Source organism: Mastacembelus armatus, chromosome 12 (assembly GCF_900324485.2).
Source record: "Mastacembelus armatus chromosome 12, fMasArm1.2, whole genome shotgun sequence".
Classification (NCBI taxonomy): Eukaryota; Metazoa; Chordata; class Actinopteri; order Synbranchiformes; family Mastacembelidae; genus Mastacembelus; species Mastacembelus armatus.
The window spans coordinates 17,254,181-17,270,179 of NC_046644.1; the positions used below are offsets into that span (position 1 = coordinate 17,254,181).

At 38.8% G+C, this 15,999-nt stretch overlaps 2 protein-coding genes and 1 non-coding gene across 7 annotated transcripts; all 3 read left to right on the top strand.

Moving 5' to 3' along the window:
• The first annotated feature begins 6 nt into the window (after positions 1 to 6).
• LOC113124556 (uncharacterized) lies at positions 7 to 10,955 on the top strand. 4 transcript variants are annotated; one of them, XR_003295063.1, is made up of 19 exons: positions 7 to 122; positions 1,073 to 1,158; positions 1,624 to 1,703; positions 2,555 to 2,919; positions 3,595 to 3,695; positions 3,986 to 4,251; positions 4,332 to 4,507; positions 4,895 to 5,022; positions 5,101 to 5,434; positions 6,110 to 6,210; positions 6,501 to 6,766; positions 6,847 to 7,022; positions 7,410 to 7,537; positions 7,616 to 7,949; positions 8,625 to 8,725; positions 9,016 to 9,281; positions 9,362 to 9,537; positions 9,933 to 10,052; positions 10,131 to 10,272. XR_003295063.1 is itself a non-coding variant. In XM_026297528.1 (19 exons), exons 4-19 carry the CDS (start codon positions 2,690 to 2,692, stop codon positions 10,373 to 10,375), a joined length of 3,156 nt encoding a protein of 1,051 aa, XP_026153313.1. In that variant the 5' UTR covers positions 7 to 122; positions 1,073 to 1,158; positions 1,624 to 1,703; positions 2,555 to 2,689; the 3' UTR covers positions 10,376 to 10,955. The 4 variants fall into 4 exon arrangements, 3 of the variants coding, with proteins under 3 accessions (XP_026153313.1, XP_026153315.1, XP_026153314.1); XM_026297528.1 differs by having other exon boundaries at positions 9,925 to 10,052; positions 10,131 to 10,955; XM_026297530.1 differs by lacking the exon at positions 2,555 to 2,919 and having other exon boundaries at positions 3,964 to 4,251; positions 9,925 to 10,052; positions 10,131 to 10,955.
• On the top strand, positions 1,734 to 1,861 carry LOC113125134 (small nucleolar RNA SNORA17). The gene has a single exon (XR_003295109.1). It is a non-coding gene; the product is annotated as a small nucleolar RNA SNORA17 (small nucleolar RNA).
• A 656-nt stretch (positions 10,956 to 11,611) lies between the features above and the next one.
• Positions 11,612 to 15,490, top strand: LOC113124842 (torsin-1A-like). 2 transcript variants are annotated; one of them, XM_026297972.2, is made up of 5 exons: positions 11,612 to 11,943; positions 13,826 to 14,091; positions 14,183 to 14,358; positions 14,803 to 14,930; positions 15,018 to 15,490. In XM_026297972.2, exons 1-5 carry the CDS (start codon positions 11,745 to 11,747, stop codon positions 15,260 to 15,262), a joined length of 1,014 nt encoding a protein of 337 aa, XP_026153757.1. In that variant the 5' UTR covers positions 11,612 to 11,744; the 3' UTR covers positions 15,263 to 15,490. The 2 variants fall into 2 exon arrangements, with proteins under 2 accessions (XP_026153757.1, XP_026153758.1); XM_026297973.1 differs by lacking the exon at positions 11,612 to 11,943 and adding an exon at positions 12,201 to 12,498.
• The last annotated feature ends 509 nt before the right edge of the window (positions 15,491 to 15,999 follow it).

Consider the following 15,999-nt stretch of genomic DNA (forward strand, 5'->3'; position numbering starts at 1 on the left):
GTGTCACTAAATATTAGTTTTGCGTGCGTAACGTGTCTTTTGAGCGCTCTCAGCTTCCGTAGTTGTGCAAGTTCTCCAGTGACCTTTGCTGATAAGAGAAAATGTGTTTCGACGACCAGACGGTAAGTGGAAATTGTCTGATTGTATAATCGATATATACCTTAATAACAGTTGTATTTTACAATATGTTTTCACGTATTGCGCAAAGACCCGAGATTACGCGTTGCGTAATTTTAGTGTCACTATTAAGAACTTTTTATTGCAAATTTCCGCTCAATGTAAACAGTTTTGTTATTGTCGAAGTTTAACGTTAATCCTTCGTAGCAAGTGCGTGAATTTATGGCGTTGGGTTAATAATCCGTAGGTGTTTCGCCCTGCATGTCTTATGCAAAAGGCTATTTTAAGTCTAAGGCGTTTGCAAATTCTTGCACACTGTACTTCATAGGTGCAGCAGGTTTTTCCTATTGCATTGGGTGTGGGATTGGGTGGGGCAGGCATTTGTGACGTTAGGCTGTCAGCAGTGAGAAATATAACAATGAGATAATTTGATAGCAGAAATATATCCTCGCTGTAGTATAAAGCCCTGTAGTCAAACGTTTTGGTGACGTTTACAGAAATGTAAAAATATAAATAGTACAATGAATAAAATGACCCAGTCAACAAGCTTCCTACTTAATAAACTGGCTGAAATATGCCATGATATAATATGATGGCTTAAATAGAGATTGGGCTCCAGCTAGCAATTTGGTGCTTTAAGAAGTAATGTTTAATTAATGTTAATCAGTTTTATCAATCATTGTTAATAAAATATCAACAAAATGTGGACTGTTCCATCACATGTTTCTAGACCACATGGTGACAGACATACCTTTGTCTGAATGGCAGTCCAAAACCCAAATACTGCATATTATAATATTGCATAGATGGTACAATCTGCTGTGGCTGTGCTCCTCTATGTAATATGGGGGAGTTAATTTCTCATTCATAGATGCTGCCTTTAGATTGGTCTTGTGGGTACAAAGTACTGGAGTGCCTGTAATATGTTTCCTCTGATGTATTTCTGTTCATGCAGGTACATACAAAGCAAGAGGAGGCACGGCTTTGGCCATGTAAGAACAGCTGATCTCTGTTACTGGGATGACAGCACTCCAGAGAATGGTAACAGGTCTTGTTGCACATTTACTTTGCAACTAACATTAGGGTCAATGTTGCCCCATGAGACGCAGCTTTGGCTCCAGTGTCTCTGCTGCGCATTAAGTGGGCAGAAAGTAACTGGCTTATGATAGCTCAATTTCCACTGTTGAGTGGGCTTTGGGTATGGAACCGGGCCAGATAGTTCAACTGGATTTACCAGGGCTGATGTTTTGCATTGATTGTATACATACACACACAAACACACCTCTATAATGTTAATTTGGTGTTGACATTGCTATAAATGTGTAAATTCCATTATATATTTTACTAAGGTTGTAGATAAAGGGGTTAATGTTGTAGTTCAGATGTGTTCCTAAGGTTTTACCTTGTTCATGTGTGTAAGTAGGGATAAAATAAAATGTCACCTCTTACCATAATGCAATTCAGTACGACTCTGCCAATAACGCTCTCTCTGTTTTTTCCTCTTAGTGAAGCTCTACGTTATATAGACGTCCACCATTCTCATTTGACAGACTAAATAAACCTGTGCAGCAGAGATGCCTGAGAAGGTGAGCATTCATGCCTTTTATCTTATTTAGCCTGCCCCTTGAGGTGTTGCAGTCCAACATTGTGTTGAGCCTGTGTCATAAGGTGGCAGAGAACAAAAGGTCACCATCATCATTCAAGACCCTCAATAGAGGGAACTTGTGGTGATGTGTTTTACCAACAGATTATTGAAAACTGGTAACTGATTATATGATTGTTAAAACTGGAAACCTATATAGCCAAACTGCTCTCTCTTCACAGATGCCCAAAGTACTAAAACATCGTCCTACCACAACATGTATAATTTTAATGTGTTAGCACTTGACTTTTTTCTGATTTGAAGTGTTCTGTGTTGTAAATGTCTTTTATTCCATACTTTCCACTGCTCTCCTGTCCAGCAGATCAGTAGTTGTATCCCTAATGAAAATTTCCTCTAAACCTATATAAGCACAGTATGTGCTTTTACAGAGTTCTAAGAGTGAAATTTTTATTTTACACTTATCTCTGATTCCTGATTCACCTTATTCCTGTAAAGTTTATGACAGTAATATTTCATTCATTTATTTTTGTAGTTGCCACTGCAGCTTCCTATTCCTGATTGACTAGGGAAGGTCTCTATCTCTGTGGCTCATTCAATATATTCAGTTGTGGCTTTTTAAATAAATATTTAAAATACATTTTGCAATTGTAACATTGCCTTCTTCTTGAAGACACTGCACTCTCAGCAAATTCATTTTTTTCTCAAAATGTAGAAAAAATAAATTAAGTTGGTATTCGGCAGCAGCTAATGCGACTCGTTCAGAAACTATTGGACACATGCTTTCATAAGTTACTTTCTGTCTTCATTTCACGTTTGGTCATATTTATGTCACAGCCTAACAGGTTTTGCAGATGAAGGAGGGTCAGGACTTTGTGGCATTCAAGTCTGATTGACAGGAACCTGGTGGACTTCTTTGTCCCGTTCCTGCCTCTGCAGTATGGACATGTTGTCATATGTGCCACGGCTGCAATGAAAGCCAGAGGACAAAAGTCAGACCAGAATAAGGCACATAAGTTGGCCAAAGATTTGGAGTATTTCCCTAAGTTTTGGGAAGCTTCCTCTACCAGAGGTTGCAAGACAGTAGAGGCAAGGTTGGAGTTCTACACGATGTCAACATCTGATGGAAACTGTTCAGTCACTATGAGCACCTCTAACAAATACAATGCTTTGAAGCAAATGAATAAAGAGAGCAAGTCGAGGTAAATATTCTAAATAAATTAAAAGTATTCCAGTTCCTTCACCATTTACTGTTGTTTCTTCTGTGACAAGTTGAGGATATTAAATTTGTTCTTGCCCTCTGCAATACTTATTGCATTCTCTTATAAGATTGTTAGAAACATTACAATTTCACACATTTTAATCAGAAGAAATTTTTATTATTCATGAACTATTCCATGAATAAAATACAAAATAAAGTAATCTGTTGTAGAATCCATACCTACTGACCGTTTTTTTCCCTGGGTATAATGTAGACACTGAGTCAGTGTGGTCACTCAAGTGAATTGCAGGCTAATAGGTGCTGAAGTTTTTGTTGGCTAGTCATAAAAAACTTTCCTCCTCAATCGGCCTTAAGGTCCAGACTGATCTGCTGGGAGGCCTGGGTGCAAAAAAGAGCTTGTGAGCCTGTATTAACATTCCTGTTCCCTATGGCGAAACTTCTGCAATTATGCTGTCATATTAATACCAGTTGATATAAAGTTGCTTGACTGGTTTGCTTTGTGGGAAGTCACTGCCAGAAGCAACTATTAGTCTGCAGAATCACTGACACTCTACTGTGTAAAGACTGTTTTACCTGCTGTTGTCAGGAACTAAGCAGCTTTGACAATGAAATCAGGAAATAAATATTTGTTGTTGTACATTATTTTTATAACCAGTGTGGTGGTAAAATCGTTGGATCCAATCAACTATGAGTGGCAGCAGATCTTCAATTCACATGAAAGCTGTGATTCAAAATGGATATCCTTCAACGCAGAAGGTAAGAATATGAGGAATGGAAATATCTACAGACATGTTGTGTTAATGCTTTGAATCAAATTAACACACATCCATATTTAATTAATTTACATATACTCCGAGGTGTGAGGTGTTGTGGATTAAGTGATATTTTTACCTTCAAGACTGAAATTAAGCTGATGGGGGTGAGATACAATAAGTGTTTGAACTCTTAAGGTGTCCTTCATAGCCTTTCTGTATCAGATCAGGATTTCAGTCTGACTGTAAAATGACTTCTTGTCATTATTCAGTAAACTGCTGTGCACACTGTAGGTCTCAGAGCTGACGTGGAAAGTAAACTAATAGGACAACACATTGCATCATCCATCATCCTGAAAGCTGTGGAAGGATTCATGAGTGACACCAACCCACAGAAGCCCCTGGTTCTCTCTCTGCACGGACCGAGCGGCACAGGGAAGAACTTTGTTAGTAAGCTGATTGCTGGAAACATTTACAAGGAGGGAATGGACAGCAGCTTTGTTCATATTTTTATATCTACATATCACTTTCCACATCAAGGCCACGTTGACCTTTACAAGGTATGATGAACACTAAACCCAATTCAAACAGTCCTGTTTGGCTATGTGTTTGAATTAAATATGCAAGTGTTTCTCCTCAGACTCAGTTGCAGCAGTGGATCAAAGACAAAATCACTCACTGTGAACGCTCCATGTTCATTTTTGATGAGATGGACAAGATGCATCCTGGCTTGACTGACAGCATTATGCCCTATCTGGGTTACCACAACAAGCTGGATGGAGTTTCTTATCGAAAAGCCATCTTCATCTTCCTCAGGTTAAAAGCCAAACATACTCGGAATAATCAAACCTTCATTAATTCCAGTCTTTATAGAGGGAGGTGCACTGGGAGTAAATGGTCTCTTTCAAGATGTAGAAGTATGTTGCACTAAGGGGTGTGTTCAACATTTTGCATTAAGTTTTATGTGGTAGCTGAGATTTTGCTAACAAGGCCACACTACAGAGCTGCTACTGCTGATATTCAGTAACAACACTTTCCATCAGTGTTTAATATCAATACAACATTGATTTTGAATAGAAAAAAATCATAAGAGACTTTTAAATGATTTGACTCATGATGTTTTGTTTTATGTCCAATACATCTAAGCACTGACAACAAAAAGAGGCTGATTCAAATGTTTCTTGTTCTTAATCTCCCACTTAGCAATGCAGGAGGGGAGATCATCACAGAAACAGCTTTAAAGTTCTGGAAAGAAGGAAAAGATCGAGAAGAGATTGAGCTCAAAGACTTGGAAACCTTGATCTCTGCAACAGCATTTAACAACAACAACAGTGCGTCTTTACCTTTTTGTATTATTTTATTTTTAATCAGCAATTTTACATACAGTACCTCTGAATCTCTTCTTGTAGGTGGCTTCTGGCATTCAAGTCTGATTGACAGGCACCTGGTGGACTTCTTTGTCCCATTCCTGCCTCTGCAGTATGGACATGTCATCATATGTGCCATGGCTACAATGAAAGCCAGAGGACAAAAGCCAGACCAGAATAAGGCACATAAGTTGGCCAAAGATTTGGAGTATTTCCCTAAGTTTTGGGAAGTTTTCTCTGCCAGAGGTTGCAAGACAGTAGAGGCAAGGTTGGAGTTCTACATGATGTCAACATCTGATGGAAACTGTTCAGTCACTATGAGCACCTCTAACAAATACAATGCTTTGAAGCAAATGAATAAAGAGAGCAAGTCGAGGTAAATATTCTAAATAAATTAAAAGTATTCCAGTTCCTTCACCATTTACTGTTGTTTCTTCTGTGACAAGTTGAGGATATTAAATTTGTTCTTGCCCTCTGCAATACTTATTGCATTCTCTTATAAGATTGTTAGAAACATTACAATTTCACACATTTTAATCAGAAGAAATTTTTATTATTCATGAACTATTCCATGAATAAAATACAAAATAAAGTAATCTGTTGTAGAATCCATACCTACTGACCGTTTTTTTCCCTGGGTATAATGTAGACACTGAGTCAGTGTGGTCACTCAAGTGAATTGCAGGCTAATAGGTGCTGAAGTTTTTGTTGGCTAGTCATAAAAAACTTTCCTCCTCAATCGGCCTTAAGGTCCAGACTGATCTGCTGGGAGGCCTGGGTGCAAAAAAGAGCTTGTGAGCCTGTATTAACATTCCTGTTCCCTATGGCGAAACTTCTGCAATTATGCTGTCATATTAATACCAGTTGATATAAAGTTGCTTGACTGGTTTTCTTTGTGGGAAGTCACTGCCAGAAGCAACTATTAGTCTGCAGAATCACTGACACTCTACTGTGTAAAGACTGTTTTACCTGCTGTTGTCAGGAACTAAGCAGCTTTGACAATGAAATCAGGAAATAAATATTTGTTGTTGTACATTATTTTTATAACCAGTGTGGTGGTAAAATCGGTGGATCCAATCAACTATGAGTGGCAGCAGATCTTCAATTCACATGAAAGCTGTGATTCAAAATGGATATCCTTCAACGCAGAAGGTAAGAATATGAGGAATGGAAATATCTACAGACATGTTGTGTTAATGCTTTGAATCAAATTAACACACATCCATATTTAATTAATTTACATATACTCCGAGGTGTGAGGTGTTGTGGATTAAGTGATATTTTTACCTTCAAGACTGAAATTAAGCTGATGGGGGTGAGATACAATAAGTGTTTGAACTCTTAAGGTGTCCTTCATAGCCTTTCTGTATCAGATCAGGATTTCAGTCTGACTGTAAAATGACTTCTTGTCATTATTCAGTAAACTGCTGTGCACACTGTAGGTCTCAGAGCTGACCTGGAAAGTAAACTGATAGGACAACACATTGCATCATCCATCATCCTGAAAGCTGTGGAAGGATTCATGAGTGACACCAACCCACAGAAGCCCCTGGTTCTCTCTCTGCACGGACCGAGCGGCACAGGGAAGAACTTTGTTAGTAAGCTGATTGCTGGAAACATTTACAAGGAGGGAATGGACAGCAGCTTTGTTCATATTTTTATATCTACATATCACTTTCCACATCAAGGCCACGTTGACCTTTACAAGGTAGGATGAACACTAAACCCAATTCAAACAGTCCTGTTTGGCTATGTGTTTGAATTAAATATGCAAGTGTTTCTCCTCAGACTCAGTTGCAGCAGTGGATCAAAGACAAAATCACTCACTGTGAACACTCCATGTTCATCTTTGATGAGATGGACAAGTGTCCTCCTGGTTTAATGGACAGCATTATGCCCTATCTGGGTTACCACAACAAGCTGGATGGAGTTTCTTATCGAAAAGCCATCTTCATCTTCCTCAGGTTAAAAGCCAAACATACTCGGAATAATCAAACCTTCATTAATTCCAGTCTTTATAGAGGGAGGTGCACTGGGAGTAAATGGTCTCTTTCAAGATGTAGAAGTATGTTGCACTAAGGGGTGTGTTCAACATTTTGCATTAAGTTTTATGTGGTAGCTGAGATTTTGCTAACAAGGCCACACTACAGAGCTGCTACTGCTGATATTCAGTAACAACACTTTCCATCAGTGTTTAATATCAATACAACATTGATTTTGAATAGAAAAAAATCATAAGAGACTTTTAAATGATTTGACTCATGATGTTTTGTTTTATGTCCAATACATCTAAGCACTGACAACAAAAAGAGGCTGATTCAAATGTTTCTTGTTCTTAATCTCCCACTTAGCAATGCAGGAGGGGAGATCATCACAGAAACAGCTTTAAAGTTCTGGAAAGAAGGAAAAGATCGAGAAGAGATTGAGCTCAAAGACTTGGAAACCTTGATCTCTGCAACAGCATTTAACAACAACAACAGTGCGTCTTTACCTTTTTTTATTATTTTATTTTTAATCAGCAATTTTACATACAGTACCTCTGAATCTCTTCTTGTAGGTGGCTTCTGGCATTCAAGTCTGATTGACAGGAACCTGGTGGACTTCTTTGTCCCATTCCTGCCTCTGCAGTATGGACATGTCATCATATGTGCCATGGCTACAATGAAAGCCAGAGGACAAAAGCCAGACCAGAATAAGGCACATAAGTTGGCCAAAGATTTGGAGTATTTCCCTAAGTTTTGGGAAGTTTTCTCTGCCAGAGGTTGCAAGACAGTAGAGGCAAGGTTGGAGTTCTACATGATGTCAACATCTGATGGAAACTGTTCAGTCACTATGAGCACCTCTAACAAATACAATGCTTTGAAGCAAATGAATAAAGAGAGCAAGTCGAGGTAAATATTCTAAATAAATTAAAAGTATTCCAGTTCCTTCACCATTTACTGTTGTTTCTTCTGTGACAAGTTGAGGATATTAAATTTGTTCTTGCCCTCTGCAATACTTATTGCATTCTCTTATAAGATTGTTAGAAACATTACAATTTCACACATTTTAATCAGAAGAAATTTTTATTATTCATGAACTATTCCATGAATAAAATACAAAATAAAGTAATCTGTTGTAGAATCCATACCTACTGACCGTTTTTTTCCCTGGGTATAATGTAGACACTGAGTCAGTGTGGTCACTCAAGTGAATTGCAGGCTAATAGGTGCTGAAGTTTTTGTTGGCTAGTCATAAAAAACTTTCCTCCTCAATCGACCTTAAGGTCCAGACTGATCTGCTGGGAGGCCTGGGTGCAAAAAAGAGCTTGTGAGCCTGTATTAACATTCCTGTTCCCTATGGCGAAACTTCTGCAATTATGCTGTCATATTAATACCAGTTGATATAAAGTTGCTTGACTGGTTTGCTTTGTGGGAAGTCACTGCCAGAAGCAACTATTAGTCTGCAGAATCACTGACACTCTACTGTGTAAAGACTGTTTTACCTGCTGTTGTCAGGAACTAAGCAGCTTTGACAATGAAATCAGGAAATAAATATTTGTTGTTGTACATTATTTTTATAACCAGTGTGGTGGTAAAATCGTTGGATCCAATCAACTATGAGTGGCAGCAGATCTTCAATTCACATGAAAGCTGTGATTCAAAATGGATATCCTTCAACGCAGAAGGTAAGAATATGAGGAATGGAAATATCTACAGACATGTTGTGTTAATGCTTTGAATCAAATTAACACACATCCATATTTAATTAATTTACATATACTCCGAGGTGTGAGGTGTTGTGGATTAAGTGATATTTTTACCTTCAAGACTGAAATTAAGCTGATGGGGGTGAGATACAATAAGTGTTTGAACTCTTAAGGTGTCCTTCATAGCCTTTCTGTGTCAGATCAGGATTTCAGTCTGACTGTAAAATGACTTCTTGTCATTATTCAGTAAACTGCTGTGCACACTGTAGGTCTCAGAGCTGACGTGGAAAGTAAACTAATAGGACAACACATTGCATCATCCATCATCCTGAAAGCTGTGGAAGGATTCATGAGTGACGATAACCCACAGAAGCCCCTGGTTCTCTCTCTGCACGGACCGAGCGGCACAGGGAAGAACTTTGTTAGTAAGCTGATTGCTGGAAACATTTACAAGAAGGGAATGGACAGCAGCTTTGTTAAAGTTTTTACATCTACTTTTCACTTTCCACATAAAGAAAACATTGACCGTTACAAGGTATGATGAACACTAAACCCAATTCAAACAGTCCTGTTTGGCCATGAATGTGAATTAAATATGCAAGTGTTTCTCCTCAGACTCAGTTGCAGCAGTGGATCAAAGACAAAATCACTCACTGTGAACGCTCCATGTTCATTTTTGATGAGATGGACAAGATGCATCCTGGCTTGACTGACAGCATTATGCCCTATCTGGGTTACCACAACAAGCTGGATGGAGTTTCTTATCGAAAAGCCATCTTCATCTTCCTCAGGTTAAAAGCCAAACATTCTCGGAATAATCAAACTTTCATTAATTCCAGTCTTTATAGAGGGAGGTGCACTGGGAGTAAATGGTCTCTTTCAAGATTTACAAGTATGTTGCACTAAGGGGTGTGTTCAACATTTTGCATTAAGATTTATGTGGTAGCTGAGATTTTGCTAACAAGGCCACACTACAGAGCTGCTACTGCTGATATTCAGTAACAACACTTTCCATCAGTGTTTAATATCAATACAACATTGATTTTGAATGGAAAAAAATCCTAAGAGACTTTTAAATGATTTGAATCATTATGTTTTGTTTTATGTCCAATACATCTAAGCACTGACAACAAAAAGAGGCTGATTCAAATGTTTCTTGTTCTTAATCTCCCACTTAGCAATGCAGGAGGGGAGATCATCACAGAAACAGCCTTAAAGTTCTGGAAAGAAGGAAAAGATCGAGAAGAGATTGAGCTCAAAGACTTGGAAACCTTGATCTCTGCAACAGCATTTAACAACAACAACAGTGCGTATTTACTTTTTTTTATTATTTTATTTTTAATCAGCAATTTTACATACAGTACCTCTGAATCTCTTATTGCAGGTGGCTTCTGGCATTCAAGTCTGATTGACAGGCACCTGGTGGACTTCTTTGTCCCATTCCTGCCTCTGGAGTACAGACATGTTGTCATATGTGCCATAGCTGCAATGAAAGCCAGAGGACAAAAGCCAGACCAGAATAAAGCAATTAAGTTGGCCGAAGATTTGGATTTTTTTCCCAAATTTGAGAGAGCATTCTCTGTCAGAGGCTGCAAGACAGTAGAGGCAAGGTTGGAGTTCTATACATGATATAAACATCTGATGGAAACTGAAACACTATTTGCACTAAAAATTATGACGTGAAACACAGTATTGTATAATTGGAAGAATTTGAGTTATAATGCATAACCAGACCAGTGATTTTCTTTAAGTTATAATATGTTCATTGTGTTAGGGTTTGAAGGTGTTAAATTTACTTCTTCGCTCTACAATTTATGCTATCCCAGGATTCAAGTGTCTTGTAACATCATCATAAGGAATTTTAAAATCTCTTAGTTTACTATTGTATTTCAGTGTGGAAGTGGTTGAACTGCAAAAATAAATTCAAATCTTGTTGTTGGTCTTTGCAGCTTTCAGCTATTAGTGGTTGTCTTTTAACTTTACAAGAATAACAAACATTTGCATCTGTGAATCAGATGAAGAATCAGTTTCCTATAAACAAAACAATATAAACAAAGTACTTTAAACACAATATTTCTTAAATTGGTCTACTATAGTGCATTTCAATGTTTTGACTTATGATAAGATTGATTTTGTCATACAAGCTGGAGTTCAGTTTCCACTTTTGTGCAAACGAAGGTGAACAATAAAGTTGGTTTGATTAACATTATGTTAGTGATTAGTTTATTGGTTCTTGACTTTAATCCCCATAATATTTGTTCTGGCGAATACACCTCAAATAATTGCTTTTACTTGTTTTACTTTTTTGTACTTTATTTCTTATTTAGTATTTACCAGTCTCTCACTGTTCATTGAAATTGAAAAAAAAGAGGACTTTATGTTCATGGTGAAAAACCCACCTTCTTGTTCCTCTCATAATAGCAAATATAGTCTTTGGTGCAATTACAGGGCTCAGAAAGTGGCTTGGTATTGAATAACCCACTACTTCTGACTAAACATTTCACCATTCAGCATTCACATTTCATATTTCAGTAAAATTTAATCAAAAATAAATAAAAGCCAAATTTCTGGAAGCTTATGGGTAATCATTTCACTGCTCTGGGTTTATGAAGAGAAAAAGTCTCCCCTCAGAGCTGACAAAGAACTGTCTGACTGTGTGTTGACCTTTTGAACCCATATCTTTTTATTTATTTAGGGATGGATAAATATTATCAGAAGTTCTCTCTTATATGATGCCTCTTGTTTGTTTGTGGATATTTAATGTTTCTCCATGTCTTAATAATTGTGAATATACATTTTACTATAAAATAAAAGATTTTTATCCTGAAGTCAAAATTCAGATTAAGCGAAGAAGAACCTTTGGACTCTGACGTCACGACCACCGTAACGCCTCTTGTGCCAGCGCCGTGTTGACCCAGTCCAGTCTGCTAAACCGTTAGACTCCTTTTAAACTCCTTTTAGTTAACTTGGTTTGAGAAAGTGGAGGTATTTGTGCGAAATGAAACCGAAGAAGCGGCACGTCCTGCTCCTTTGGGTGCTGGTGTTCGCCGGTGTGACGCAGGCTATTGAGCCCATCAGCACCACCATCGCTGTCGGCATGGCTGCAACTCTGACCGCGTTTTTAGCCAGTTACCAGAACATTTTATACTATTTCCACGAGTGTTGTCGACCTGAGTGGATTTCTTTCAACAGAACAGGTGAGTTTTTGGCCCAGTCACCGCATCTGATTATTGTGTGACCTGTTTTACCACCTTAAACCAGCTCGAATCAGCAGTTGGTTTAACGTTGGCCGTATTTGCGACATCAAAAGTTACCTATACACGCAGCTAAAGTGTATAATCATGAATGAAGGTGTCGAATATTGTTAATTTTCACACATTTTCTTTGTCAAACATTTCTGGGGTTGTGTTGAACATAACGCCTTTTCTGTCACGTGTTCGTGACGTATACGGAAGTTCCGCGTTGTAAAGACTAGCTTTGCTAGCTAGCTATCCTGCTGTAATTAGCGTGCTCGCCCTGCGGTTCTGCACAAAAAAAAACGTCTCATGTCTGGGATGAAGTGGTTTCGACGATGAGAACCGTTCGCCTACATTTGTTTTTACACGTTTTTTTGACAGCCGGTGTGCTTGTCAACACGTTTGACCCCATCACAACAACAGTATTCGTCGGTGTCGGCGCGGCCCTTGGTCGGACCATCTACAATTATTTCCATGAAAGTTGCGATGCAAAGTGGATTGGCTTCAATGCAACAGGTGAGCCTGTGCAGCTTGTTTTTACTACACCGACGTTCAGTGGAAAAACATCCGCGCAGGTGACCGTTTACATTATGATCCATCTAATCTGAAAGTCAACAGACGTGACAAGGCTGGGTCTTTTATTGTTTTTTTTCAAAAACGAAATCTAAGGATGTTCAATCCTACCACGTTTGTACTCTTCAGGCACCCGTCTGAAGCCAGGCCTGATCAAATAGTGCTCCCTGTTTGCCACCCTCGTCCTGTTGGTGTGTTGTCTGCAAAACAGTGTGTCACTCATGTTATTGACATATTCCATCCATGCATTATCTAACTATACCTGCTTAGTCCTAACCAGGGTCCCAGGGATCTGCTGGAGCCTATCCCAGCTCTCTTTGGGTGAAAGGCAGGGGTCCACCCTGGACAGGTCCCCAGTCCATCACAGGGCCACATAGAGACAAACAACCTCACACACTCACACTCACTCCTATGGGCAATTTAGAGTCACCAATCAACCTGACATACATGTTTTTGGACTGTGGGAGGAAACCAGAGTACCTGGAGAAAACCCACGCACGCACGTATTTTTGACAATGTCAGTAACGTGGGGAATGTGAATTCATAAAACAAGTAAATCATGTTCATCACAAGGACAGCTAAGAAGTTAAATTAAGACAGTTTCCCTTCCTTGTAAAACTTGTAAAGTTCACTTGTCACATTCCTTTGACTTGGGGAATGTTATCTACCACATTCACTAGTTACTACCCTGTTGCTCTTTAAATGATTTATACAAGTCAGCAGGTCTGTCGGCGAGGTGACTTGAGAAGTTGGACATGTTGGCTCCCTTAGTTTGTGTAGGTTTGAAATGTCTTTTGCTGATGGGCTTTGCAGTGTCTATTGGCTACATAAGTGAAATAATGCAGTAATAATGAAGTATTGCACAACTGGTATGACAGTGAACAGTGGAATATAGTAAGCCGTTCATAGGTTACACACGTTATTGGTATATAATGACAAGATGTGACACTAATAAGAATCAGTGTATGCCAATAAGATGTGTGACATTAGATTCATCTTTTGTAAGCATTAGCTTACAGAATGTTTACAGTATATATTTGTACCATCTTCTCATCAGTTTGTCAGTCGTCGATGAAGCACTTTCACACAATTTGATTTGATATGTTGAATTAATATTTTTATTTCGACCTGTTGTGTAATAAATTGATCAGTATATTTTTGAGCCTTACCACGTCAGTTAAACAATTTTCTGAGCCAAATGCTGAGAAAGTGTTTGAGTCGGGTGTTTGCTCCCACTAATTTTGTCAACTTCCTGCTGTGCTCTCTTTAGGTCTCGAGGCTGACCTGCAGCGCAAACTGTTTGGGCAGCACATTGCATCACGCATTATCTTAAAAGCGGTGAATGGTTTCATGAGCAATGACAACCCAAAGAAGCCGCTGGTGCTGTCTCTGCATGGATGGACAGGCACCGGGAAGAACTTTGTTAGTAAGCTGATTGCTGAAAACCTTTACAAGGAGGGAATGGACAGCAGTTTTGTTCATGTTTTCACATCTACACTTCACTTCCCACATCCAAGTCAATATGATACCTACAAGGTATGGGGAACTTAGTACATTTGTTGTACTTCTATTTTAAACACAGTGACTGTTCAGTGACTGAATTGAGTTTGCTACCTTTTCTCCTCAGACTCAGTTGCAACAGTGGATCAAAGGCAACGTCACCAACTGTGAACGCTCCATGTTTATCTTTGATGAGATGGACAAGATGCATCCTGGCTTGATTGACAGCATTAAGCCGTACCTGGATTACTATGAGAAGCTGGATGGAGTTTCTTATCGGAAAGCCATCTTCATCTTCCTCAGGTTAAAAGCTGAAAGAATCTCCTAAGGGTTGCCATATGCTGATGTTGTCTTACCTTATAGTAAATCAAAATTACTTATAGCTTTTTCTGAAGGGCCACACTCAAAGGTAGAGTGAAGTCACAGCATGAGGTAGGTATGAAAGTTGGATTGTTGGTTTTGGACAATTACAGCAATGGTTGGGCACAGGACCCCCCTAATCCGATGTTGGAAGGGTGGTTCCTAAGCTTCTTCACATGCAGTTTTGATGGTCTGTCCTGAACCCTTATTTCTGTAATGTTTTCATGTGATTCATTGTAAGTCAGTTAAAATTGTAGGTCGTTATGATCTGTCTCTCTGTTACTGAGGTTACCTTAATAACATGTACTGGGGATGGGGGGGAAAGCAGTGTGGCAGGTAATTTCAGGCAAATTCCTATAAATTGCCTTTGTTTGATCTTCCTCATAGTAACGCTGGAGGTGACAGCATCATAAAGACAGCTTTAGAGTTCTGGAAAGCAGGACGAAATCGAGAAGAGATCGAGCTTAGAGACCTGGAAACATTAGTGTCTCTATCGGTGTTCAACAACAACGAAAGTGGGTATAAATGTATTCTTGAGTCTTTATCAGCCAGAAACTAGCTTTGATGGTTTTACTTACTATTCTGTTAATCTCTTTCTTTAGGTGGCTTTTATCATACAAGTTTGATTGACAGGCATCTGGTGGACTTCTTTGTTCCGTTCCTGCCCCTGGAGTACCGACATGTCGTGCAATGTGTGCTGGCTGAGATGGAAGCCAGAGGCCTCAAACCAGACCAGGAGGTGGCTGACATAGTGGCCAAAGATTTAGTCTATTTTCCCAAATCTGAGAGAGTGTTTTCCGTCAAAGGCTGCAAGACGATAGAGAGCAAGTTGGACTACTACACATAATATCTGCGTGTAATGGACACCACTTTGTGCACTTTTTAAATATAGAAAAACCCTCTCAGCCAAATGACTAAGCAAGGGATTGAAGCTGAACTCTGAAGAGGTTTGTGAGACTTCTGTCTGACATTGTGGCCACTGAGAAGATATCAACAGGTCCTCCTGTGTTGCATTGAGCTTACACTGAATGAAGGGTAAAAGTAAAAATGAAGGGCTGATAAAATCACAGTGTCAGCTGAATAGAAAAAAGAATGTGGAATGTTATCCTTTTTAACTGATTAAGGGGGTTGATCTCCATTTTTATATCACACTATGGTGAGAGTCTCTAAGATGGTGTTTTCCTGAGAGCCTTAATGGCTAAGGGTGTGTCGTCACTGAAACTGTTTGCATTTTTAAGGTATAATCCATATAGATGGATTACTAAAAACACTTAATTTTATTCTTGGTTTCAGTTTTTTAAAATCTACTGGAATGTCCACTGTACATGAGTTTCTAAACAGTCAGCTGAGCCGTTTTATAAAAAGTCTAAGTACAACAATACATGAAGCAGAACACATTTTATATAAAACCCAACTTTAGCAAGATGTGTTGTCTGTACTGTGCTGACACATGCTTTTCATATACAGTATAACAGGTTCATAGAACCTCACAAATAGTCTGCTATATACACATAAGCCACAGTAAAATACTGAAATACCCTGATGTAAATTTGCCTTATAGAATATTTGCGCACTGTGCATGAG